We start from the raw sequence: 27,664 nt of genomic DNA, 5'->3' as shown, positions 1-27,664 counted from the left end.
GTTGTGCCTGATACAGACCTTAAGCGCGCAATAAATTACTACCAGTTGTTAGAGCACTTTAAACTTAAGAGAACATTTCAGTTAGAGACCCTTTCAGTGGGGTAAGCTAGGACCAGGACATGGAATCTGCAGCTGGAGCAGCGCCCTTGGAGCCGAGCTGAGAAAACAGCACCTCACTCTAGTGGCAAAAGGGAGGGGAGTCCTGAGCTCTCACGTGTGTGTGTGTGTGTGTGTGTGTGTGTGTGTGTGTGTGTGTGTGTTGGGGAGTGCTTGACCTTCTTCGACGCCCCTCCTCACTCTGGTACCCTATAGGGAACTCTCAGGATCCTTTACCTGAAAGCAGGGGTATCCTTTAAAGAATAATTGACTAGAGTCGAATCATTAGCCTGCTTTTGGGTCAGGCCAGGCGCACACAGCAAAAGCCCATATTAGCCCTTCGGTTCCAGGCTTGTTTCTTTGCGGCTTGGTGCATCAGGCACTCTTTAGCACCCCGCCTTGCTCCCTGGGGACGCGGGCGAGGGGCGCACACCACCCAGCCAGACCGCACCGCGGCGCACGCGCACACGCTCGCCTAGCGCCCAGCGGAGGAAGGCCTAGAAAGTTCCACCGGCTTCCAGAGACCAAGGTTGGTAGGCGCGGAGGCGGCGGGGAACGGGTGCGTGTCGAGCGAGGATGCGGCCTCCCACGAGTTGCTGCAGACCGTGTCCGCAGCCCGCAGGATAGGGGACAGAGAGAATATCCCGAAGCTCGAGCAGGAACCCGCGGAGGCGCAGCCGCGGGCGCCCCGAGTGGCGGGGCGGGGCCTGGCCTGGTGGGCGGGGCCCCAGGTGGGCGGGGCGTTCCGTCTGCGCAGCTGCCAGAGTCTTTAAGCCTGGCTCGCGCGGTCGCACGGTGCTTTCGCTGCCCGGGAGCTCACCGGCCCGTCTTCCCTCGTCCCCCTCGCCGCTCTGCGCCCCGCGTCCCCGCCCTCGGAGTCCCGGCACCCCGGCTCGCCTCGACTCGGCGCCGCGATCCCGGGCCATGCCCCGCTACGAGTTGGCTTTGATTCTGAAAGCCATGCGGCGGGTAAGTGACCTTCCCTCAGACCGGTTCCCGCGCGGGCCCGCCCCGCCGCCTCTAGGCCTCCCAGCCCCGCGTCCCCGGCCATCTGGACACCGGGCGGGCCCCCTCGCGCAATCGTTCCACGGGAGGCCGGGTGCGCAGAGGGGGCGCGCATGGGTCGGGCGCTCGGCGCGGCCGGGTGCGCGCGGGAGGCGGGGGAGGGGGGGTGTGCCCGCGCGTGTGCGCGGTCGCGGGAGGGGGGTGTGCCATGTACGCAGGGGCCGAGGCTGGCCTCGGACCCCGGCCCTCCGGAGTGTGGTGGAAGGACCGCGGAAGGACACGCGAGAGAGCCGAGGCCGGCCCCGCTCTACTCCCACGCGTCGAGAAGCTGCTCGTGGTCCCCGCCGGCCGCTCGTCTCTACTGCCTGTCCTCAGCGTCAGTGATCAATACAACCTTCCTCCAAAGCCTGTCGGTGCCGACTGTGTACCCCAGACGCTTGTCCCCGCTGTCACACTTAAAAAAAATCCCTTTGACCTCTCTTTTTCTGACTTCAGCGAAAATCCTGCTCCTGGTACCCTTAGCCCAGTTTTCATTCATTCAACGGTGGCCTTGCTTGCGCCTTCCGAAGACATGTTCTCCCACACCCTCAACCCCCAGCTTTTGATTGATCTTGAGGTAGGGACTTTCAGGTCTGGAGGGATGATAAGCCACCAGGAGCCGGGTCACGGACTGGGGTCGGCGGAGGCAGCTATCTTCGTCCTCTGGTCCTCTGTTGTGAGTCAGGCTCTCCTCAGTCGTCGCTGACACCCCCATTCTGCTGAGAGAATTCGGTAACGTAGTGTGCTTTTATGCTCTCTCCTTCCCCAGCAGGTATAATTTAAAACAAAACAAAAGCATCGTTGTGCCTTGCTTGTACTTTGGAAGCAGCCTTCTTCAGCACCGGTCATGTGGGCTTTGGGTCAATTTCAAGTAGTCACTTCAGTTTGCATATGCTAATCCAGGGATCCTGAGCGAAGGCTCTGAATGACTTCATTGCTGTAGAGCATGAAGAGATGTTAGGTATGCCTTACACAAGGTTGCCTGGGAAGGGACACTCCAGCCACCTGATGGTCCTGAGGTCTAGCCAGAATGCCATGGTGTCCCCAAGCTGCCTTGCTCCCCAGCTCTGGGAGAATTTTATGTTGTATACTTTCTCTACCTTCCTTCCCCTTTGGATTGCACAGCTTTAAGAGGGTGGGAATAACAGGGGTGGGTGGTAGTGGGTACAGAGTGTTAGAAGGGGACCGTTTCTGATTAAGTGGAGATAGTTTCTGGCCTCCTTTCACACTTTTTAGATAGTGTCAGAGACTGAAGAATGTGACCACCAAAATTCCGTTTCGTCTTGTCTTAGGCAGGGGTAAGGACACAAGCAGGGGATCTCTAAAGAGGTAGGGTAGAGACGTGTATCCTTTGAGTGAAAGCATACACCCTTGCTTAGCGTGCTTGCCAGCTAAATGTACTTTACCATATAGATATGTGTTTTCGCTCTAGGTCAGAAGTTGTGTGTAATTTGATTAAAATAACCTGCTCAAAAATCTTTGCTTAGAAAGTAGATGTTTAGACACTCCCTGGGTAAGAGGGACCATAGGATAAAGAAGGCACCAGCAACAGTTCTTAAACCCAACAGTGTTGAGATCTCTAGCCCAGATAAACTAACAAATCTCGGTTTTTTTATTCTGACTTTGTAAACAATTAACAAAGATGTGCAGGTTTTAGACAGTTTTGTTTGTTCTCAGTTTTAGAAAGCTGAATTCTAACAGGATGTTGGGGGTATAAAGGAGAAAGTGCTTGTTTAATATGTAATACCAGAGCCACGGTTCCAGCCTTGGGTAGTTGCTGCTGCAGCAGGAGCCCTGAACCCTTAGTTCTGAACTGCACGCTGGATTCCCTCCCTTCTGTCCTCCAAGCAGTTTGTGTTCTTTGACCCGAGAGGGTTAAGCCTGGCAACAGGAAAGGGAGTTAGAGACTAGTTTCCAGCCTTTGTCTACCAGAGTTGTGCTTTTGTTTCTTCTTTGCCTACAAAACAGTTGTAATTTCTCTTCCCTTTGAGGTTGTTCGGCAGCTGCACTTTCAGAGTTGGAAGCTACATGCTGACCCCCACAGTGCCTCTTCAGTGGGCTGCCTGTGCGAATTCTGGGGCCATCACCTCACTTCGTAGTTGGGGCTGATTATTATGAGCCCTGTGTTTGTTGCATTTCCAAGTTTGTGTGTTTCTGTGTGCAGACCACCATCCTCAAGATTGTTGGGCTTGGATTTTAGTGTAGTAAAAAGTTGTGATTTCTGTATTCTGTAGCCTAAAAACAAGGTAAAAATGTGGCTCCCATCTGAATGTAGCACAGTGACAGGTGATTGGAGGTGCTGACCAGGCCATCTGAGAAGTAGTTGTTGAGAACAGCCTTGGGTGGTTTCATAGAAGAGACCTGCCTTGGGCTTGGGAAGCCCTCCTACCCCAGGCTTCCTGGAGCTTCTGGAAGGACGTAGCTGCAGAGGGACAAGCTGCAGCTCCCAGCTTCGCGGTTCACAAGGATCACCTATGGGGCAGTGGGTGTTCCGCTCCCCATCTGCAGAAGACCGGTCAGGTGGATTCGGGTGGGGCTGAGCTGTGGTGTGTGTGTGTTGTCTGGGAAGAGAGCTGCTCACCTTCACTTTGTAGTTACCACATTCTAGCCCCGAAGTTCTTTGTAGGGCTTTGTTTATGTTTTTTAAAACCTGGAATGGATATAGAAGAGGCAATTTTTAGAAAAAAAAATCTGTGTGGTATGTAGATACTCTTTGGTCACATGGTTCAGAAACACGTTGTTAGGTCAGAAGATGGGTCACAGAAGGGGTAGATTTGTGACAGCCCTAGGGAAATGCTTTTCTGGTAATCATGCCATCATTACTCAAGAATTGTTAGATGAGTTTAAACCATATGAATATTTAAATAATGACTAGTTGAAGTACTAGATGAATGGATGTACAATAAAATAGCATTTATGTTCCTTCTATATATACAGAATTTTAGAAATAGGGATTGAATGGTGCAGTGGTACATGTCTGTCATCACAACACTTGGGTAGTGGAGACAGGATCCTGCGTAGTGAGTGGGAGGCCTGCCTGGAATGCATAAGGAACTGTTTCAGAAGAGCAGCAGATATACTACATGGGGGTAAAATAGGTACTTATCTCATGAAGACTTCGTGTTCATGCTCCCCGATGTTAACTTCAGGGACAAGCAGATTCTGTTTTCAGTGACTCACTTAAGTAGTGTGTAGGTTGTGGTTCTGGGTATCCTGTGGCGTTAGATATAGAAGACTGTCAGAAATGAACTCTTTAAGATGCAGAGGGCACTGATTTCCTAAGTTCAGAGCAGAAGAGGTTCTCACAGTTTCTTTCACCTGGGCCTTTTTGGTAAGACAGCCTGGCCAAAGTTTTGTGGAGTTCCGAAGCTGTGACTAAGTTAGGATATTTGGGAAAGAATGCTAGGATCGGTAGCCTCCTATGGGCCTTTCAGAACTCATAGGTGGGCTGGCCGACCTGGCCACCGTAGCCTGGCTGGCCTGACAGCATTTGCTTTCAGGACACGGCGAGGTTTCTGCTGTTAGTCGGTGCAGAGGTGGGGTGGAAGTGTCGGCTGTCAGGTGAGCGTGTCAGTCGTTTCTTTGTCTTTGGGCCCAGCCATATCAGCTTAGCTCGGGTCTCTAATACCCTGTCTTGGCGCTGTGGTAGAAGCTGTGCATTTTCAAACTCTCTGTGAGCAGTGCTCTGGTTTGATTTGGCGTTTAAGTTCTTGGGTTCCAGTTCTCTGCAGCCACAGGGGACAGAAGGAGGAGGCCTCCTCTGCCCTGAGCTGTGGATGAGGAGTCCTTCCCTGTCAGACATGGTTTGTATATCTGACAGTCCTGTCAGATGCTCACCTTCTACCCCACTGGACTCCTGCACTCACACTAATGCTCACTAGAGATTTTCTACTAAGTCTTATCACTAGAGAATCTCCTTAAAATGTCACATAGTGAGAGACGATTTGTGAAGAACACCTTCCATGTAGTAAGTACTGTTGCCGTGCTTCTCAGATTTAGTTGGTTTATCTGGTTTGGCTGAACGTGACAGTGGAAGGAAGGGTGGAGGGGAGAAGTCTGTCATGATTATTCATATGGCTAAAGGCTTTGGCAGTTGGTTTAATGGTCAGATTTTTCCTAGTTGACTTAGTCACTGGTTTTATAGTAGATTTTGTTTATGTATTCTCATGAGTTTATATATGCAAGAGAAAAGGGAACCTCCTTTTAATATTTCAGCTGAGAAGGCCATATTGTGAAACCATGAGATTTGTTGTCAACACATGTAATTGTTTTTGTTTAAGAAAATCAAACTTAAGGAATTAAATAAATGCCTGATAAGTTGTCAGTTTGCATAAAAGAGAAACTGCTGGAGAATTAATCTGTCCCTCTTGTCCTTATGTTACTGTAAAAGTAGAGACTGACAGACTGTTTCCCCCACTACTTACCCTTTTTATGGGCAATGTTCTAAGAAAGAGTTTTACATTTACTAGTTGAAAAAATGAGCTATAGTTTATGGGTCTGTGGGATTGAGAAAAGTCCAGATATCACAGTCTGTCAGCGAGCTTGTATTGAAGTATGATCCTGTGGAGTTTGTCATCCAGTGTTCTTGACTTTCTGTGGTGCTGTTTTCTGACTTTTCTTCTTTGATACTCCCTCATTTACATAGTTACACCTTTGATCATTTAGGTGATGTGTGGTTTTTGAATCAAGCCCCCAACTGGCTTTCCCTCTGCTTGTCATTAGACGCTTAGATACCACCTTGGCATTTCAGACTCAGTGTGGTTCAGACTTAGTGGATTGTGGTTCCCAGAATTGCCTGTTAGTTGGTTTCTAACTTCTCTGTTCTGTGGCCTGGGACCAAAACCTTCCCTCCTGTAGTCTCAGTGCGTGTGCTTCCAGCCTCAGATGAGCACCCTGGGATTCTTGAAGTTTGTTGGTGGCTTCTTGTCATGTCACTGAGGAGATGAGTTAGTACTCGTAAATACACTGTTGGAGTGCAAGGGTGTTTGTTCTCGGAACACTTTACAAACCTGAGATGAATTTTAATAAGGAAATAGCATTGTGTGGCATTGGATATCTGGTTTTCACACCAGTTGATACTGTGAACGCTTGCTGAGTCAGGGCACACTCTTCTCAGAAGTCAGAGATGTCACCATGTGATGTCATGGGGGCTCTGGTATAATTCCAGCCTACTTTTTTCTAACGTCCTCACTGCCTGTGTTCTCCATTCCAGATGCTGAGTGGCAGAGCTGTGGATCCCTGAATCTGCAGCTGCCTTTTGTTTCCTTGGTGCATGCATCTCATTGCCTCTCTGTCGGGAGGGCCTTCCCTTTTCATAAAACCACGCTGCTTCCATGAAAGCCTCCAAGATCTTTTCAGCTCGCTTGCTACCTTAAGCAGGTATCAAGGCCTTTCTTCCGCTGTTAATAATGTAGACAGATAGCAGTGTTCCCATTGTGAGCACTCCCCATGGTATGTGTCTTTCTCGCACAGCAAGTTGGTGAATGAGTCTTACCTCCTGTGCTAGATTGCAGCTCTCTTTGGTCAGGTGTGTTGTCCCTGTGGTTCTGTGCTGTGAGCATAATCGGTTCGCCAGCTGCCTTTCAGGGTCATTGCTGTCTGTAGTTTTAAGATACTATAGCATGGTGACCCCCTGTGCCAGGAGGTTTGCTGTCAATTCAGAGGAGCTTTCCTGCCCAGAAGTTCCACTGGTTTCTAAGATGATTTTATGGCAGAAAACCTTTTTTTTTATAGTAATTTGCTTATATAAATTGACCAAATGAAGGTAAACTTGACTCTGAAATCCAAGTTGGGATCTCTGGAATGTCTTGATACAAGGTGAGTGGCTAAAATCCTGGCTATAGAAGAAGGAGTGCCCCAGAGTGTCGTGGTCTCCGCGTCTGTGCATTTGCGTAGATTGCTATAATGAAGCTAGATGTGCCTTGTAGATGCGGCACAGCTGGCACAGAGAGACGGTCGCGGGGGAACTGGATCATCAGCACCATTCTCCGAGGGCTCTGGTCCCACATTAGGTTGACAAATGTACATAGTTCATGTACTAAAGCATTGAAGGGCTGTGGGGATGGCTTATGATTAGATGAGATGGATATGAGAAGAGCTCTGCTTCAATATGTGCAAAACCAGGGTTTTGTTTACTAAATGAACGTAAGAGTGGAAGGTCCCAAGTAAAGATATGGTTGCCGTGGTAGAATCAGTAAGAATTGGCGGTGGGAAGACCTGTAAGGTCCTTTAAAGGTAGATAGAACTTGTTTTAGATCCTAGCTCGCACTTCTAGGGTGTTCAACCACTTCAGACCCCCACTTTCTCATCTTGGTGAGAGTGACCTTTTTTAGAAGGCCTTTGAAGGTGGAGTGGGAAGTAGGTGTCCAGTACGCCTCTAGAGGAGCTCCCCGGACTCATCTGCCATTCCATTTACTGGTGATGCTTTGTAAGGTAAACTGACGATGCTTATTGTATTGACACCCGAGACTAGGATGCAGCTCTTCTCAGGCAGTGTCTGGAGTAGAGATGCTGGTGCTGCGCACTGCAGTCTGGCACTCCACTTGGGAGTCTGGGCGCATCAGCTCTTTTCTCTCTTGCTTCCTTACAGAAACCCAGCTTATATAGGAAATCAGATTTTTAAAGTGTTGCCCTGTGGGCTGATTGAGGTGTGCCTGGATCAGTTAGAGCTCTCATTTTGTAGTTTCTGATTTAGATATTGGATTTAAGTGGCTGGTTTGAGCCTTTTGGAGCATTTATGTAGACAAAGCCCACCTTGTTAGTCTGTCATTGGTTTATAGTAGGACCGATAGGACCAATAGGACTCAACAAACACCAAGCATGTTCAGTTCTTAAAAAACAGTGGCACCCCAGTTTCATTGCTAGATCATGTGACCATTCAGGCTGAAGTGTCCAGCAGAGGCTTCCGAGTTCCAGGAAACATAGGATGGTCTGACAGCGTGAGTTGTGAGAAATGGCCCTGTGCTTAGCTCGGTTTTGATTCTTGGATTATTTTAACATACTTAGTTCTTTTTGTTTTTCCTTGTCTCCCTCCCCCACTTCTCTCCAGGTAGAGTTTCAACTGTGCTAACCAGGCTTGCTTAGAGCTCCTTCCATAGCCCAGGCTGGCCTTGGTTCATGGCCCTGCTTCTGCCTCAGCCTCCTGTGGACTGGTGTTACATGCTCATCAGGTCTATTCGATTTGCACCCATTTTCTTAGTTTCTGAGGGGCTTGTACGGTGTTGCTTTGTGTGGAGAATGACACTGGGTCAGGGTGCGAGGAGGATGGCGGTAGGTTAACCTGTTTCCCTAGAGTAGAGCATTAGGAAACACAACGAGGACTTGAGACTTCAGTTTTTATTTGTGACTAGGCTTCGTATTTCTGTAGAGTAGAAACCAAGTTGGTACCACAACTAATTTTCTCTTCTTGTCTTTGTCCCTTCTTTACTCCTCCAGATACCTGACGTCAGATTGCAAATTTGAAACCTGAGGCCCGGGTGTTTGAACGTATCTTTTGGCCTATGGTTCAGTTGACACGCTTGGCTCCTTTTCCCTAACGATTTCTTCTGTGGTTACAGCGTCCCTGCTAAGGGTATCTACCTACTCTTTGGATACCCAGAGATTGGCACTTGGGTGAGAACATAAGAAGGAATTGCGGTTGAAAGCTCAGACTTAAGGAAGTATCCACTGGAGTCCTCACTCTGCAGGAACTGGCACTTGGTTGCTTTCCCCCGTAACCAACAACTCTTGTTTTTGGCTTTATTTAGATTTCACTTGAAAAAAAAATGTTCTTGACACCTATTCTGGCCATCAAATTCTTGGATTTTTGTCAGCCACAGCTTTGGGAATCTAGATTACTGTTTGTGTAGCCCAGTGTGAGAACGTTGTCCCCTGAGGAGGAGTGCAGAGCCAAGCGTGGTCAGTGGCTGGGAGCATGAGGACGTTGTCCTCGTGATGAGTACAGAGCCGAGCGTGGTCAGTGGCTAGGAACAGGTTCTCTGCAGTACCGTGCAGTGAACTGCAGAGAAGTACAGAAATGGTTTCATCTCTGATATACACATTGCAGATATGAAACATCCACTGGGTACTGCGATTTTGGTTCTGTTTTAAGGTGAGTTTCAAGACAGATGGCAAGTGAGAAGCTAACCGTGGGCCGTTTGCCTGGCACAAATGCTGCTTCTGTTTGCCCTTTAAATTACTAGACCTTGTTCAGTAAACGGTCAGTGTAGGTTGTTATGTTTCTTTGGCTGGTATACTGCCTGCCTTCTGTTTTGTTAGCTGTCTCAAGAAAGCACCTGTATGGAGTTTGTGGTCCCACAACCATAAGTCATCCGGGTTCTGATGGGGACAGTCCAAGCCTAAGGCCTTGGGGCACTTCTTGTCTCACAAGATTCCATTTTATACACATAAAAAGTTTTTTTTTCTTTCAGATTTAGTCGGTGTGAGAAAAAGAGTGAAGAAAACTTGAGAATTTCTCCTAATATCTTTGTTGTTGTTGTTGTTGTTAAATTTTATCTGATTAGGATGAAATCACTGGAATTTTTTTCTAGAGTTTCCAAGATCTCGTATGTTCTGCTATCCACAGGAAAGCAGTTCTGAAATGCTCTCTAACTTTTAGCCCCTTCTCTTGTCTCAGCTGGTGGAGAGGAAAGCCCCACTGCGCCCCCCTTTGTAGCGGCCTGTGCTCCTGCTGTGCTGGCTCGGGTTCCCTTCAAATGCTCTTCAGTTATTCTCTTCCTGCCCTTAGTTTTCTTTCTTGAAAAAGAGTTCTCTGCCCTTTAGGGAAAATTAGGACACAGCTAAAGTGTTTTTCAGAGGAGGCACAGGCTTAGGAGAGCTAGAGACTGGTCTACAGGAGCATCTGTCTGATGTGAGCAGAAAAGCCGTGCATATGTGCGCTAGGAACTGGTTCTCTAGGGACATGAGCAGGAACCAAGGAGGTCGAACTCTTTGTCTCTCCACCCCTTCTCTGTCTCTCTGTCTCTCTCTCTCTTCCTCTCCCTTTCTTTCTTGTGCACGCGCACACACACACGCGCGCGCGCGCACACACACACACACACACGCGCACGCACACACACACACATACCATGAAGGTGAACTATATAATGCTGACTTGGCTGAGTTTTACTGCTTTAAGCCATGTGGGTGTTAGCCGTAGTACTGCCTAGTCTTAGTGATTCTGAAGCAGATGCTGTGTGTTTTTCCTTCACTTCGGGTTCATCAACATTTTGAAGATGAGTGTGATTTACACTGCATAGGCAGAGAAAAGGAGTGTCCAGTGTTACATGGCTTAGCCAGGCTAGTACGCTGGTAGTCTGAAGTGGGGCGTCATGCCTTGATGACTGCATCCAATAAATAGGGCACCTTGTAGTTACACTGTAGTTACAGTCCGTGTGTCGAGGAAGGGGCCAGTGCCAGCGTTATTTCAGGAATGCAGAGGCTAATGCGATGAAGGTTCAGTGTTGATGGTGTTCTAGCAGGAGACACGCTAGCTAATGCTATAAGGAAACTAGTCAGGAGAAAGACCAGAGTGCACCGAGGTTCACTACAGTTAGGATGTTCAGGCAGGATGGAACCTCAGTGAGATGGGCTGAGGCCATTGGCTGCAGCGGGACTAGATCTGGATGAGGTTGTGTTAATGCATACGCAGTTAAATAGAATGACTGCCACTTATGCTGCTAGGTCCAGCTTCTTAGAAAAGCCTTCCTTGGGAGAGTTGGCAGGGCATAAAAATAAGTGATCTAATAAGGCATCTAATAAGTGATGATGGAGTCCACTGCTTTCACATCTCAAGTCAGGGTGTCAGGGATTGGCCAGGGCTTACCCTCATGTTTCCAGCTTAGCTGGGTCTTCATCATCTCCACAGTTCTTAAATTGATAATCTGTCTGATGTTGCCTTGAGGTGTGTTCCTGTAGTCTGTAGGTGTGAGACAGTTTGGGTGTACATTAGCGCCATCACTAGCTCTGACAGGTCCATCAACCCCAGTCTTAGGGTAGCTCTACTATTGTTACCTTTTCTGAAGTGTATTTTATATTTCCTTTAGTCCTTATAATTTCAGACTGTTACAAGAACTCCATTTGATAGTCTGGTGCGTAGTTTTTTTTATATATTTATTTATTATGTGTACAGCTTTCCTTCCATGTGTGCCCGCAAGCCAGAAGGGGGCACCAAGTCTCATTATAGATGGCTGTGAGCCACCATGTGGTTGCTGGGAATTAAACTCAGGACCTCTGGAAGAGCAGTCAGTGCTCTTAACCACTGAGCCATCTCTCCAGCCCTGTTGCGTAGTTTTTAATTCATCACAGATTGTTAGAAATCATCTTTCTCTGTTTTAACCCAGCACCGAGTTGTGCATACCTTGATGGTGCTGTTAGGAGTGACGGCCTCTCCCGTGCAGTACAAGCACTGGCCTTGAAACTGCTACAGCGTTCGGTTTATACTGAAATGTGTCTGTTAAATCAAGGGTCGTGCTTTTATTGTTTGGTTTCCTTGGGCAGTCTACAGTCCTTTCCAGGAATGACAGTGTGCATTGCAGCCTCCATTATTTCGGGCTCTTCTGTGGTTCTCTCTGTGATTAGAGGAAGATTTGATATGTTAGTTGGTGTCGGTGACAGTGCCTTGTGTTGGGGTGTGCCTGTGTGCTTTGTTGGGGAGAGTAGGCAGTTGTCGGGTTAAGGTGACATGCATTAGATTACTTCATGGTGAATGGTAGCTCCTTTTCTCTTCTAATAAGGGATGATGGAGAACAGACTTGGAACTGGACATCTTGTTCTTACCCGTTATCCACTGGCTTTCGTATTTGAATTAGTTGCTGCTGGAGGACTTTACTATTGTCATGTTTCTCTTTAGAAATAGCTACTGCAACTTCATGGTGGTGTCTCTTTACAATTGTTTCTTCCAGTCTGAATTCAAACAAATTCCACAGGTTACCCTTCGCTCTGGCCTCACCATGCTGTTAATGAGAGCAGCCATCCTCTGCACAGTGTTTTGTGAGTTTGAATATTTTCTGGAAGCTGGTGGGAGAGATTTTGAGTACCTAGCCAGGCCATGGTGGCACATGCCTTTAATCCCAGCATTCAGGAGGTAGAGGCAGGTGGATCTCTGAGTTCAAGGCCAGCCTGATCTGCAGAGTGAGTTCCAGGAAAACCCAGTGTTACACAGAGAAACCCTGGCTTCAAAAACAAAAACAAAACAACAATGTAAACAAAATGAGTAGTTGAGGTTGCATTTTGTGGAGTATTTCCATAGTTTTGGTGATGACTGTCCTGTGGAGATAGACTGAGCATCAGTGAATGCATGCAGGCAGCCGTCCACTTTAAAGTTCACCGTCAGCTTCTCCAAGAGTCTTAGCAGGGACTCATTGCCACAGGTGCATTATTGTGCAGGTGGCTGTGGTTATCATTTCCTTTTTTCTTGTTTTTTCCTGATGTGTGTATATTTCTGCTCTATCTCTGTGTGTATCTTCCCAAAGAGTGCAACATCTACTCCAGAGACAGTGTTCCTGTCCTTCAGTGATCCTAGAGACCCCTCCTCAGTTTTTGTTCGTTTTAGTATCACTGGGACTCAACCCCCAGAGCCCTGCACATGCCAGGCAAGTGCTGCACCCTGAGCTGCACCCCAGCTCTTAAGTCTTCTTACCGGTAAACTGGGGTGATTGAGTCTGTGATTGTGGAGGGGCTTCTCCATGAACTGTAATGGTGCTGTGTGGTCAGTGCTGATGCAGAAACCGTTTTTATCTGGGGTGTAATTCAGCTAGCTCAGGGATAAGTGTCTCACACTAGTGATTGTCATAGTGAAGAGTGGAGGAAATAAAAGTTCTTTGTAATACGTTGCCTTCCGCAGGAAGCTTGGGCTTGTATTTGTATAGCGTGAGCTTAGGGAATGTGTGGGAGCAATCATCAGAGAACAAACACAAAGCAGCACAAGCAGCAGTGCAGTGTGGAAGCTGTTCCGAAATGGAGGTAGCAGTGTGAAGGAGCTGTGGATTGGTGCTGGAGCTGCTGGTGCCTCGAGACACGGGTGTTCAGTGTTCAGGACCTGACTGAGTCCGCATCTAACAGAGGGTTTCCTTGCTCTGGCAGGCTGGCCTGCTGTTCTACACACACTTACTTGAAGTCGAGGGAAGGGCTTCTGTTTTCCTCCAGTAAGTGATGTAATGCATGCGTGGAACTGACAGTTGGTGGATGGCTGGGAACCACTTTAAGACATTTGCGAGTGAATTTTACATGTTCAATACATTGTTTAATTTTGTCCTTTCATTTTATGTGTGAATAACATTTGTGAAGATCCTAACCTTCCTTGCACACAGTTGACAGTTAAATTTGAAAAGGCCGGTGTCATCATTCCCTGTCCATTCAGGTTGGAGAGAATAAATTGAGCCAAGCCACCAGCCTGTGGTAGTGTGCAGTGTTGGGAACGTTCTCCATCTTTGTTATGCCCCTAGGAGCGAAGCCGTGGCTGCATATTCACAGGGACATACTGTTGCAATCAGAATATGGGATTTTCCAGCCTGCTCTTCAGAGAGCCACTGTTTCCTGCTGTGCTGTGTGCAGTACCTGCATCTCTGTCCTGCTCACCTACACCCACACACCCTGTCCTGATGCATGCCATCTGGGCTTAACTTGTTTGTTGCTTTGTGATGGAGACAAAGGAAGCTTTGGGTGTGACAGTTCTGTGATGCAGGAGACCTTCAGAGTTCTTGTATGACCCTAGGTGGTAATGGTACTTCTCACTTCTGTCATTGTACGGATTTAACTAGCCAGGCCTCCCAGGCACAGTGCTGAGGTCCTGTTCAGTGTTTGTGAATTTAGCCCAAGGTAAGAACAGTGCAGTTGGTTACTTTTAGGGTCAACATAATCTATGTCAGTGGTTCTCAACCGTCCTAATGCTGCAGCCCTTTGATACAGTTCCTCATGTTGTGCTGACCCCCAGCCATAAAATTATTTTTGTTGCTGCTTCATAACTGTAATTTTGCTACTATTATGAATTGTAATGTAAATATCTGGCATGCAGGATATCTCATATATGACCCCCGTGAAAGGGTCATTCACCCCCTCCAAAGATCACCACTGACAGGTTGAGAACTGCGGGTCTGTGCTTTCTTAGCTCACATCTAACTTGGAGTTGTGACAGGAGTCCCCACTGAGCTCCACGACTCTTCCTTGTTCCCTGTTGGGATTCTGTGTCAGGTGACTCTTCTTTTTAGAGATCTGCTCCTGGATTATAGATTGGTGCAGAATCACTTCCTGGTTTGGCAGATAAATAAAATGCTCCCCCTAGACTGTAGAAATGAGATTTGGTTGTCTGACTAGTTCTATGTTCGTCAGTGGAAGACTTACGAGTTGATCTCAGTTGGGGCTCATGTCTTCTCTCTAGTTGGCCAGATGTGGCGCCATGTGCATTTCCCTTCTCTTTCTGCTTTAATGCATTTAAATGCATGACCATTACATCTGCATTCTGATTTCGTGTGAAACAAGGTCATACATTACCAGTGATTTTAGTGGGGAAAGTCCTATTTCAGAACCCTCTGTGTTTGATGTTAGCCTGAGTTAGTTCCTCTTTCCTGGGGACCATTTCTTTGCTCTAAATACTCTTGTTGTGGGAATCATTGTTTTTCTTTTTCAAAAAATGTCATGTCAAGGAAACATGTTAATTGTGAAAGAAAACTTAAGGATACAGAACACAGTCTAAGAAGTTGCGTGTTTGCTGGAGGTGTTTCCATGTGTATTCGTTCTAAAATAAAGGAACTCTGGGCCTGTTGTTGTTCATGGTGCTACTGGTGAAGAAATGTTCACTCTTTAAACATGGAAATATACAAAACTCACGTGTATTCTGTTGGGATTCCCTCTCCCCTTAAAGAAGCGTGAACTCCGTCTCCTGCAGGAAGGCTGGAATCCAGGCTCTGATAACTGTGACAGACATGTGGAGCTCACTCTCATTCTACTGTGACATTCATACCTTTCTGCAGTCTGAATGGACCTGTTTTGATTATTTTCCTTCTGTTCTGTAGGAAGCATCAATCCCTGTATGCATTTTAAGTTGAAAAACTAAAAACATCCTGCAGGCCAGTGCAGGGCCTGGTGAGGCCCCTGAGCAGTGGCTCTGGAAGGACATGAAGAGGGAAGACAGTTAAACACACTCTCTGGTTCTTGAGACAGTCTCACGGTAGACGAGGCTGACCTGGGACTGAAGCGGTCCTTTGCTTCAGTGTCCTGAGTGCTGGGATTACAGGTGTGTGTCATCGTGCCCAGCCCTGGACAGCTCTGAGCTCAAATTTGGCCAGTCTGCTATTTGCTATGAAGGCATGTCTAAGGAATGAGAACTCAGGCTCTGTATGGGACTTTGAGCCAGGTGAGCCCCCTCTGGAAGCAGAAGACGGCTTAGTTGATGCTTTGAGTCACATTTAACACCACCCTGGTCCTAGTGGTGGACAGGACATGTCTGCTTTGACTCTTAAGCACAGAAGCTGCTACCTCAGCAGGGGTCAGAAGCTGAACCCTCCTCCCTATAGACAAAGGCTCTGATGAAAACATGCTAAGCTTCCACCAAGAAGACTTTATCTGAAGATCCTGAACCAGCAAGGCTCTTCCTCCTTGTAGGTGGACGAGTGTCAGAGTGATAGCAGTACACTTGGTCTTGCTTGGGCCGGAGGAGAGTCTCCACTGAAGGCGGGACCTCATGACCAGCCTCTTCCCACTGCCACTGACTGAAACATTTATAGAGCTTACTCAAATTTTGGAGGTTTTTTTTTTTGGGGGGGGGGTGTTAAACTTGAAAGACTTGGAGGATTAGGAAAGCAGTCATAAAATATGGTCAACTTCAGGATTTGGCGGGTATGAAGTAATGATGTAAATTTGTACTTGAGTTTTTTGTTGTTTTGATTTGCTTTTGGCAGTATCTTGTTACTGACATGATTTTCAGGAGGTAGGTAGGATTTTTAATGTGGTTTTATTTTCATTTTTTATGTTAGGTGTAATTATTGTGTGTTTTGACTTAGAAGAGAGCTGGAAATGATAGGACCGGCATTCTCTAGGGAACAGTATGGGTTCAGCCTGCTGGAGTGTAGTGGGATCTGTTTAGGGAATGACTCGCTGACTTTCCTTCTGAGAGTCACCAAGTTTTTAACACTGCAGCTTTAGTTCAAGCAGTTTTGAGAAAACTGGCCTTATTTTTATTTATGGCTCCATGACTTCTAAGTTTACTGTTTTTTTTTGTTTGTTTGTTTGTTTAAAGAAAATGCCTAGATTTATCAGAAAAAAACAGTTTTTTGAAGCATGGAAAATCACTTATTTTGAAGTTTCCTCACTGATAAGCAGAAGCACTTAGACACTAATATGTGGCAGTATTATTTTGAATAATAACAATGTTATTGATCTGTCAGCTTCTTTTATAATTAACTGAAGACTGAGGATTTCTTTAGTAAGAGGAGAATCAGATTTATCCATTTGATTTTAGTCATTTTTAAATGTGTGTTTTACAGAATAATCTTAATTCAGAGCTGAAAAATGTCAGATGGATTTATTGAAGATGATTTAATGGTTAACTGTTTTGTTCGGGTTTGGAAGACAGAGAAATCAAATTATTCATCCTTCCAGAAAAATCTCCCTTTGCTTTTCATACAGGAAAAAAGAATTAGATATATTACAGTACTGAAAATATTCTGTAAAATCAAACCTTGAGTGGAATGCTTTTGTCTTCTTAGGTTTTTTTTTGTGGCGGGTGGAGGGGGGGGGGATTATTGCCTGCAGAAGGAAGTTGTTCCTGCTGAAGGGTTCTTTTCTCCCTAGCAGAGTGCGCGCAAGGGCAGCTGGAGTGCGGGAAGCTGTGTGCTGTTTGTGTAGGGTTCCTTTTTCTCATCAGCTGTGTATTATCCTAAGTTCCCTGTGACTACACTTACAGCGGGACTTTTACCGTCTCAGGTACCTGCTATTGCATCTAGGACTTAGCTGGCCATAATGCTAGCTCCTCTCCCCATCACTGCAAGAATTTGAAGATCTGTTCTGGGAATCTAGTGTTCGCTTTCTCCCTCAGGGCACTTTAACTTCTTGATTCTTGTTTTGAGGTGCAACTGCAAGACAAGGTGTCTATAGCAAGACAAGCAACAGTTTTGTGACATGGTGGGCAGTTGCTCCTTGAGACCTGAGGCAACTGATGATCCTTTTGTTTTTAGCTCAGAATGACGGCTGCTATCACTATCCTCTGTGACAATAGTTTGCGCTTTGCTGCAGTTATTAAAGTGTATTGTAAAAGTGTTTTTTTATAACAAATGTTGCGCCATGTTTGCTCAATTGAAAGTTTCCTCACCGCTTGATGCGCCCCTCCTCTAATTCACTCTTTGTCTTTTGTCTTTGCTGCCTTGCAGGGTTGGTACAGTAGGCTCCACTAGACTTAGCTGCAGCTCAGAGTTTCTCCTCCAGCACCTGAGTAAATGCTGATGGTCTTGTGGACTAAGAGTGCGAGCTAAATTCTCAATCCCAATTGAGAAGCGGAGGAAATTTAAAACTGTCTCCTTCCAAGCTTACTACAACCACCACCATCAAGACAGCAAACAAAGGACAAAGACTTTGAACTGCTGTGTTGCTCTGTGTAGTCCCGTTCACGTGTGCTTTACAGACTTGGCTGGGTTACTAATAAGTAAATAAGAAGTTGGACACTTCTTTCATTCGGACATTTTATTCACAAGTTACCAGAATGAGGGCTGTGCTGGAGACGGCAGACATTGCCATAGTGGCCCTGTATTTTGTCCTGGTCATGTGCATTGGTTTTTTTGCCATGTGGAAATCTAATAGAAGCACTGTGAGTGGATACTTCCTGGCCGGGCGCTCTATGACCTGGGTGGCAATTGGTGCCTCTCTGTTTGTGAGCAATATTGGGAGTGAGCACTTCATTGGGCTGGCAGGATCTGGAGCAGCGAGTGGATTTGCAGTAGGCGCATGGGAATTCAATGCCTTACTGCTCTTGCAACTTCTGGGATGGGTTTTCATCCCTATTTACATCCGGTCAGGGGTATACACTATGCCTGAATACTTGTCCAAGAGATTCGGTGGCCATAGGATTCAGGTCTATTTTGCAGCCTTGTCTCTCCTTCTGTATATCTTCACCAAGCTCTCAGTGGATCTGTATTCAGGTGCCCTCTTTATCCAGGAGTCCTTGGGTTGGAACCTTTATGTGTCTGTCATCCTGCTCATTGGCATGACCGCTCTGCTGACTGTCACCGGAGGCCTTGTTGCAGTGATCTACACAGACACCCTCCAGGCTCTGCTCATGATAATCGGGGCGCTCACACTTATGGTTATTAGCATGATGAAGATCGGAGGGTTTGAGGAAGTTAAGAGAAGGTACATGTTGGCCTCACCCAATGTTGCTTCCATTTTGTTGACACACAACCTTTCTAACACAAATTCATGTAACGTCCACCCTAAGGAGGATGCCCTAAAAATGCTGCGAGATCCAACAGATGAAGATGTTCCATGGCCTGGATTCATTCTTGGGCAGACTCCAGCCTCGGTATGGTACTGGTGTGCTGACCAAGTCATTGTGCAGAGGGTTCTAGCAGCCAAAAACATTGCTCATGCCAAAGGCTCTACTCTAATGGCTGGCTTCTTGAAGCTTCTACCAATGTTTATCATAGTTGTCCCAGGAATGATTTCTAGGATACTGTTTGTTGATGACATAGCTTGCATCAACCCAGAGCACTGCATGCAAGTGTGTGGAAGCAGAGCTGGGTGCTCCAATATTGCCTACCCACGCCTGGTGATGAAGTTGGTTCCTGTGGGCCTTCGGGGCTTGATGATGGCAGTGATGATTGCGGCTCTGATGAGCGACTTGGACTCCATCTTTAACAGTGCCAGTACCATATTCACCCTCGATGTGTACAAGCTTATCCGCAAGAGCGCAAGCTCCCGGGAACTAATGATAGTGGGCAGGATATTTGTGGCTTTTATGGTTGTCATCAGCATAGCATGGGTGCCAATCATTGTGGAGATGCAAGGAGGCCAGATGTACCTTTATATCCAGGAGGTGGCAGATTATCTGACCCCTCCAGTGGCAGCCCTCTTCCTTCTGGCAATTTTCTGGAAACGTTGCAACGAGCAAGGGGCTTTCTATGGTGGAATGGCAGGCTTTGTTCTTGGAGCTGTCCGTTTGATACTGGCTTTTACCTACCGTGCTCCTGAATGTGACCAACCTGATAACAGGCCAGGCTTCATCAAAGACATCCATTATATGTATGTGGCTACAGCATTGTTTTGGATCACAGGACTCATAACTGTAATTGTGAGTCTTCTCACACCGCCTCCCACCAAGGACCAGATTCGTACCACCACCTTTTGGTCAAAGAAGACCCTGGTAACAAAGGAGAGCTGCTGTCAGAAAGATGAGCCATACAAAATGCAAGAGAAGAGCTTTCTACGGAGCAATGACAATAGTGAGGCTATCAACCACGTCATTCCCAACGGGAAGTCTGAAGACAGCATTAAGGAACTTCAGCCTGAAGATGTTAATCTGTTGGTGACGTGCAGAGAAGAGGGCAATCCAGTAGCTTCCATGGGTCATTCAGAGGCAGAAACACCAGTAGATGCTTATTCCAATGGGCAAGCAGCTCTCATGGGTGAGAAAGAGAGAGAGAAGGAAACAGAAAGCCGAAGCCGGTATTGGAAGTTCATAGACTGGTTTTGTGGCTTTAAGAGTAAAAGCCTTAGCAAGAGAAGTCTCAGAGACCTGATGGATGAGGAGGCCGTTTGCTCACAGATGTTAGAAGAGTCTCCGCAAGTAAAAGTCGTGTTAAATATTGGACTTTTTGCTGTGTGTTCGCTTGGAATTTTCATGTTTGTTTATTTCTCCTTATGAACTTAAGAACATGGTGAGGCACTTCAGAAAATACTGCAGAAATGTAACTGTTGCATCTCTCAGGCATTGTTTACGCTGAAGGTTTTAGCCAAATTTTACTTAGCAGAAAATCATCTATTTGCAGGACTATTTTCCTAGAGATGGATGAAATAAATCTTCAACTTAAATGAAACAAAACAGAATGAATTGTGCAAAAAAAGAAAATGTGGTTTAGAGTTTTCCATACCAAAGTGAGGAAAGACCAATTCTTCTCACAGGTCACTTAGAGCAGAACTGTGTTAAAGTACCATGATAAAGTGTCTTGTCTGCATTGCCAAGTCTCATAGACCTTGTGCTGAAGTAGATCTATCTGCTCATTTGTAAAGCTTTTGTCTCAATCCCTGCTATGATTGAAAAATCAAATTCATAGAGATGTATGATTAGTTATGTCCTGAAAGTCTAATGTGTTGTATAGTAATCACTTCAGGACAACTTTGTTTGCCTGGCTGGCTTTGTTAGCATGAGTCCATGGATTCTGCTTGCCAAAAGAAAGGACGAATGTTTTCCTGGAGGTATTTTTGTACCCCTTGTGTGTGGAATGTTAGTGGCTTGGGCAGACTTTGTTTCAGTTCCCTCCCTCTGTTTTTCTTTCTTAAACTGAACCATACGGAATGACTACCAAGTCTGTATATATATTTTTAATCAGGGGGGAAGTAAGTATTGCTGATGATCCCCACATTTATTGATGAGATAAGGTGTTTTAAAATATAGTTTGAGAATTAACTACCATGCAGTGCTTGATAAACGTAATGCTAAGAGGATGCTGAATCATCTTCTGCCTCTGTCCTAGCTGCTTCCTTGTTATTTTGTAGTATTCCTTGTTAATCAGCCAGATGCCTTCCCCATGGTCCAGTTGTGAGAAACATTCAGTGTTGCCACAGAAGTGGGCACAGCTTTTGTGTGCTGAGTTGTGGCCCTTGACTAGCTGTGATACACTGATGTTGTGTTTAGAGGAAAAATCAAATCCTGACTCATACTGCATTCTCTATACGCTCTTTTCCTGGTTTTTGCCTTTCCTGAAGACGTGTTGTGAGTGTCAGCACACACATGCGTAGTTACAAACTGGCCACCCGCCACAGAACTCTCCTGACCCTTGCTGTTGATCAGCATAAGGTTTCTGTGGATGCCCAGCGTGGTCATGCGCTCTTGTGGAGGACATCACAGGATTCTGTACAGACCTTTACCTTTATCCAATCACAGCATCCATGGGCAGCGGATCTTTCTTATAGGCTGTTTCTACCTAGTGAGAATGGCCCAGAAGGAGTTAGAGAAGAACTCTTAAGGATGTCTGTAGTCCTGTCTTCAACACTGCCTGTTCTCCATGAGAGATGGAGAACACTAACTATATACCTACTTTCTTTAAGCTAATAACTTTTTAAATTATATAACAAATTTATTAAGCCTTGTACTCAAGGACAATTATTACTTTTATAGATAATTTTGTAGATTTTGAATCAAAGCTCAATCCTGATAACTTGTTGTTTTTTTTTTTTTTTTTTTTTTTTTTGTAATGCATCAATTTGTTTGCAGATGATGGACTTGAGCCCAACACTGACTTTGGGGCTCATTGGGTCTATGTAGTCTTCCTGTCTTCAGGAGGGTTTCTGATGGACTGAGCCTGCAGGTGGAAAAGGTGATTCATGTACGAATAGCATGTATTTTGGAAGAACTTAGAGTGCCTTGTACAATTTTTCTCTCAATTTCTATTTTGAGGTTTATAACTAGGGACCAAGTAGATAGGGCTTCCTTGTCTTGAGTGGAGGTTGAGGCTGTGACGCGTCCAAGGTCATGGGACCTCGTGGAAAGATGAGAAAGCAGTTCTCCAGATCTGGATTCAGAGTTTGCCCACATGTATTTGAATGAATGGTTTGTTCGTGGTTTGTGACAGTCTTCTCTTAAAGAATTTTCCATTTGAGATAACCTTTTAGGCTATGAAAAACATTCATAGGATCTTGGGTTGCCTGAATTTGTATCAAGTTGTAGGAGTTAGTATTTCCTTTGAACACATCCCTCTGCACTTAGCAAGAATTGACATGTTGGCTGAGTGGCCTTCCCAATCCTCATATTTACAGCGTAAGAGAATAGGTGTTTATGTGAATTTCTCCCCTTTATTTAGTGTTGAGTCCTAATAATTTGGAATGTTAGATCTTCTTACCTCTTTTTGTTGTCTTATAGTAAGATACATACAATACATCACATGTCTGTGTAAATAGCAGTAGGTCAGGTTTAGAGTTCTATATCTATAAATAAGAAATACCTTAACATATCCATGAGGTGTTGTTCATTCTTACCAGTGTGAGCATCTCTGTACTGACTCTGAAGTCCCTACCGCTTGTCTTCCTTACTGCCTCCCACGTGGATGCCGTGGTTGAAGAGGGTGTGAACTGGGGAAGGCAGCTTCATTCCAGGAGACCAGGCTTTAGTCTATAGGTTGTTGGAATGACCTTGGAATGATAGATGGTTATTTCAGGCTAGCAAAGTATCCATCCTTCCCATGGATATATGAGTCCTAAAAGATAGCGTGGATCTGTTCAGACATTTACACATGCATTTCTGTGCTTGTGCAAGCTGAGGTTCTGAATTGACCAAGATTCACACTAACTAAAATGTGGCTAAAAGTAAAAACGTAGGTGGGGCTGTTGGTCCACAAACACAGGTGAGAAATAGTTATCCTTGGTGTGTGGGCTCAACTTCTCCATGTTTTGTCTTCCCAGGCAGTTTGTGTCTGGGTCTATGGGAGAGGGCTTCTGACAGTGGCCTGAAGAGGGATTGTTGACTCTGCTGTGGGACTTCAGGTCTCTTTCATTTCTGAAGACTGTCCTGCCGATCTCTCCTCCAGCTGTTCTTTCTAGGAAGTGATTGCTTTTGTTTTTAGAGGAGCATCAAGTAATAACTTGTGTCCTTGGCTCAGATCCAGTGGGTCTCATTTCCAGGGCTTCCTTTCCGCTGGCTCCAAGGATCCATCATTATCTTGCACACAGAGGGAGGCTGACCAGGGCTGTGTGTCCTTACCTCTTAAGAGATGTCACCATAAGAGATTAGCAGATACCCTTCACTTTGTGAAACTCCCAGTTAAGAATGGATCTCTGAGTTAATTGGTTCTCTGAGCATGGGGTTAAAAGCCTTGTCTGGGGCTGGTTCTGAATCCTTAAATTTCTTCACTGGTACTCTTTCCCTGTCGCAAGTGCATGATCTTCTCATCTCTTTGAATGTCATTTAGTGTAATCTATGGATGAGTCTCCACCATAGAAATCAGCCTTGTCGTTAACCCATTGAGAGATTAGGTCTTGCATCTTCTCGTCTAACTGGTACTACAGTACTAAGATTGCCTCATCCCCTCATATCACACCTTCATGGGAGGTACGATTGGAAGGAGACCACATAGGTGTCACCCTTCCCTAGGTGTGCACGAGACCGCTCATTCCTGTTGAACCGTGTGTCTGCACGGCCTGTTGGTGCACAGTTTCTAAGATGTGATGAAAGCGCCAGCGTTTCAGTATTTTTAAAGTCAGGAAGCAGTAGTGAGTTCTCACAGGAGCCCCTTGGAGATGATGGGATCATGTGATGCAGAAAGGCTGGGTTTTGCCATTGAGGTGGTAAAGCTGGAAATTAGCTGGTACAGAGAGAAACACTTGGGCTGTTATGTCGAGGCTGGTGCAGAAATGACGACTCGGGACCAAAACCCTTCTCGTGAAGATCACCTGTCACACTGTCTTGAGCACCGTAGCTGCTCCGCTCGTGAGCTGAGGTTCTGTGTAAGAGAATTGTTAGTGCCAAGCCCCACACTTAGTCATGTGTTTTCATTTAAAGTTCTCACTACTGACTGATCTTTTAACAATGTTGTGAAATCGATGCCATTTATGCTTCTGTCTACACTCCTTTCTAACAGGCAAGGTTCAGTTTGCGTGTGAGCCACCCATTGCCCTAGCAACCAATGGCTGTTGCCCTGTAGCCTTTGCTGAGAAACGAAGGAAAAGACGTAGTGTGTGTCATTACTCATCTCATGCACTGTACTCTTTGGAGGAGCATGTATCTGCAGGCTCTGTGGATGGCCTGATTCCTCTAAGTGTGCCCGGGAAGGCTGAGGAGTTCTGTCTGGCATGCGGCCCTCCTGCCCTTCCTCCTCACCCCTCGCCCCCAGGTAGCGTATGTCTAAAGACTCTGCTAGGGATTTTCTGGACAGCACAAGTTGACAGTATATACCCACAGCATAATTAGATGTATTTGCCCTATTTTCCTAGGGCTGCTGGCTTTATAAATTTATATGTAAATAATACACACACAAATTTAATGTTCAGTTTATTAGTGTGAAAGCAGAATGTCATTAGTTTCTCGTATGTGCATGTCTGTGTGTGTAATTGGAAACAGATGGGGCATACTGAAATCTTGGAATGGCAGTTGTTAGTGTACAAGGTTTTCCACAGTATAATCAAATTTTGAGGTTTGTGTTTAGGTTGTAGGTAACTTTCTGCTTGCCAGTGTTGATCTGCTAGTTGCTCCTGTCCCTTTCTTAGCCATAAGCTTCCTATGCTTTTAGCTTTTATTGTAACTAGTGAGGAAAGCTGCTAGTAGAAAGTACACATTTACACGCTTTTATATGTAGTTTTTGGTTCACAGAATCAAGGCAGTTTTAAGTATATATATTGTAGCTTAATATTATTTATTCATCTTAATTTGCTTTTACATCTATAATTAAAACTTTAAAGTTACATTCTGATTCTGAGTATATTTTTAGAATGTCCATGTATAGTTGTTAAGGACATCTGAGCACTCATATTTCCGTGTGTAAGGAGAGGCTAAAAGTCCATAGAAAGCACAACACTGTTCACGTGTGTGTCTCCACTTGTAAAAAGCACAAACCTAATAGCATTCTCACTAACCCACAAGTGCAAGTCATAAGCCCACCAAGCTGCGCCCCAGGGTTGTCAGGACGACCACAGTACTGAAAGGCTGGGCAGGGAGACTGCTGTCCAGCTGGTCCTGAGAAATGAGTCTTGTGTTCTCCCTGCTTGTGCTGCTCTGATGGGGAGAGTTCTCAGCTGCTTATATCTGGGGGTTTTAGGGAAATGAGGTCTGTGGACACAGACCCACAGTCTGAAACTCAACTGGGACAGTGGGATTTCTGGGGGGCAGGCAGGTGACAGCTTTGTAAGTCGTAGTCATTGGAATGCTAAAATGTTGTCTAGAAGAAGTGTTACTAAATTCACACTCAGTAGTGCAGATACTATATTGATCTTGCATAGGTTTGCATGAGGTGGCGTTAGCTTTGTGTTCTTTATGTGCTTAGCTGTACTTTTTAGTAGGGAGTTGGATCTCTGTGTTCTGAACATCAAACTATTTCTGGACAGACTCTATATGACATTGCTTTTCCTAATAGTACTGAGAATTTTCTAATGTGTTCTGTTAGCTCCCCAAGACTAGATGAGTGGAAAGCTGTGGGTGTGCATGCAGAAATAAAGATGTATTTCCTCCCACTCAGCATTGCCCTTTCCCCTGGTTTGCTTTACCTCCAGATAGTCCCATGGTTACCAAGAATGAAAATGAGCTGTCCAAATTATGGCTACATCTTCAGATAGAGCTCTCAGAGGAAAGAGAGCGCCCCCTCTGTTTGGGAAACCGTATAACAAAGACTGTAGATGACATAGGCTAATGTGGTACGGCTTAGGAGAGTTCCATGAACTGGGATGGGGGGCTTTCTCCCGTGTGCACCTACAGCGGCATTTCACAGCAGGTAACCTGGAGGTGCAGGGAGGGGGCTGGTGGGGGTGGGGCTGAGGGAGAGGCTGTGAGGAGTGTCCTTGACTAGCAATATGTGACTACGTAGAGCAGTTAACTTTTGACCTCTGTATTCTGTACTTTTAAGAGAGTTTAATACAACTTTTTGAAATGCTTTTTAAAATTTCTTTGACACAAATGATTTTCATTTATAATTTCATGGAAAGAAAAGTAGTCATGGTGTAAATATGTATAATTTCCTGATTTCACTGTGAGAACTCAGACTGTTGAGTGGCAAACAGATCACCAAGTCTTTTGCTCATGGACTGCTCTGTGGGGTTATTAAGATGTAAAAGCTTTATTATTGTTATTATTATTTTAAATAGTGGCATACTGCATTAGTGTCTGAGGACGGTGTGGAGCCGTTCCTCTGCTACCCTTGCCGTTCTTGCTTCAGCCTGTGAGAGCACCTGCCAAGTTGAGACCCAGCAGGGGCTTGTCTGTCCCTGTGTGGACGCCGCTCTTTGTCTGGACCTGTTGGTAATCACCATATGAACTGGTCGGCTTTTCTGCTTCGCTTTTCTTTTTTGACAAAATGGGTATCAAAAATAGTTGCTGTGCAAAAGTTAGTAGTCTTCTTCCAGAAGAGCAATTCTTTTTCTAATAATATCCTATGAAATTGCTTCATTCATTCCTTTATTTCTAAGCCAAATGCCAGCAGAACACTGCTGCTTTTATCTAAAGAATTTTGATATGTAAGTATTAATGCATTTTAAAAGATGTCTGCTTTGAGAAATGTTTTCCCGTGTACTGTCTGGAAGCTTTGTCCACACTCCGGGCTCAGAGACCTGTCAGTACACTGGGCCGTGTATTATGTGCGTGGATCATTTCATCTGGTATTGTAGACCAAATATGGCTATAATGGGATTTGTGAACATTAATTTGTTATTGGTTAGCTTTTAATTATTTCCAGTTTACTCTCTCTTGTCCTCAGCCTCTTTTGTTTTCAAGTTTGACTAATAAGGTCCGTTTCATTGTGTAAGGCTTTAGTTTCAGAGAAATCAGAATTTTCTTCCATCTTGAAAAGAAAACCGTTAAACTGTAAATTTAAAGCTGTTAGCTACTTGTGACAGTTCTAACTTGCCTATACTGTGTACAACTGATTTTTACAATTGTAGACTTGTATGATCTTGGTTTACTGTGTTGTGTTACTGTTGTTTAAATGGCAAAAAAAGCGCCAATCTTCTAAAGAGCCGTCAGTCTTCGTTGCTGACTGCAAGCTCTGTTCTTTGTGTACTCGTGTTCTTTTGCCAGCTGCTGCATTAGCCTTCAGAAGTATTTGAAAACTTAAGATGAATACATTCCTTGCAAAGTCCGTTCCTTTCTGTGGTATTTTGTCCGGTAGCTGAAGTGTAGTAATTATTTTATGGAGATGTTAGCACTTCTGTACAAACTTTGAATAAAATGAAAACTTTACTCTTCTGTGACTCTTTCAGTGTGAATGTTTGTCCCCAGATTCAGTGTCTCACTCCACCCGAGGCCCTGCCGACTTGGTTCTTGTGTGCTTTCCGAATGCCTACATGCTAGTATTGGTACCACTTTAGCTGTTGTGTGTCAACACCGACCTATGGGTACTTATATGTAAAACACGGAATAAATAAGAATGTTCGTGGGTTTTTCCTAATGGTTTCAAAATCACTTTAGGTTACAGGGAAGTTGCCCTAAGACAAGGGCATGTAGGAATTGTCTTAACCCCGGGTGACCAGAGTTCGCACTGCCATGTTTGCTTTGCAGATGCGTTTTCATCTTCCCGAGAGAGACGTTTGCCCACATTACTCCCTTTAGAGTTCTTGGGCGCATTCTTAAGGCAAGGGCAGCAGTCCAGGAAGTAACAGTCTAGGAAGTAACAGTGTTTAGTCCAGAGACCTCAGATGTTGCTGGTTA

At 45.4% G+C, this 27,664-nt stretch overlaps 2 protein-coding genes across 6 annotated transcripts in view; both read left to right on the top strand.

Annotated features, from left to right (window-relative positions):
- Slc5a3 (solute carrier family 5 member 3) overlaps window positions 1-27,664 on the top strand; it is a 44,670-nt gene that overhangs the window by 6,905 nt on the left and 10,101 nt on the right. The window contains exons 1-4 of one of the 5 annotated variants that reach the window (XM_041672935.1): window positions 1,311-1,816; window positions 1,910-2,101; window positions 6,353-6,519; window positions 17,481-27,202. In XM_041672935.1, the coding sequence (XP_041528869.1) occupies window positions 17,810-19,966 (2,157 nt within the window). In that variant the 5' untranslated portion in view covers window positions 1,311-1,816; window positions 1,910-2,101; window positions 6,353-6,519; window positions 17,481-17,809 and the 3' untranslated portion in view covers window positions 19,967-27,202. Of the gene's footprint in view, window positions 1-929; window positions 1,066-1,310; window positions 1,873-1,909; window positions 2,102-6,352; window positions 6,520-17,480; window positions 27,203-27,664 lie in introns of those variants that run through there. The other 4 variants (XM_041672934.1, XM_041672936.1, XM_041672937.1 and 1 more) reach the window with 4 other exon arrangements.
- Window positions 747-27,664, top strand: part of Mrps6 (mitochondrial ribosomal protein S6) — a 50,678-nt gene continuing 23,760 nt past the window's right edge. Inside the window, exon 1 of the mRNA XM_041672938.1 lies at window positions 747-1,065. Within this exon, the coding sequence (XP_041528872.1) occupies window positions 1,021-1,065 (45 nt within the window). The 5' untranslated portion in view covers window positions 747-1,020. The remainder of the gene's footprint in view (window positions 1,066-27,664) is intronic.

Source organism: Microtus oregoni, unplaced genomic scaffold (assembly GCF_018167655.1).
Source record: "Microtus oregoni isolate MIOR12 unplaced genomic scaffold, Mior012 000023F_ref0000262, whole genome shotgun sequence".
Taxonomy (NCBI): Eukaryota; Metazoa; Chordata; class Mammalia; order Rodentia; family Cricetidae; genus Microtus; species Microtus oregoni.
Note: the sequence above shows the minus strand (reverse complement) of the source record. Positions and strands in the feature narration are given on the sequence as shown.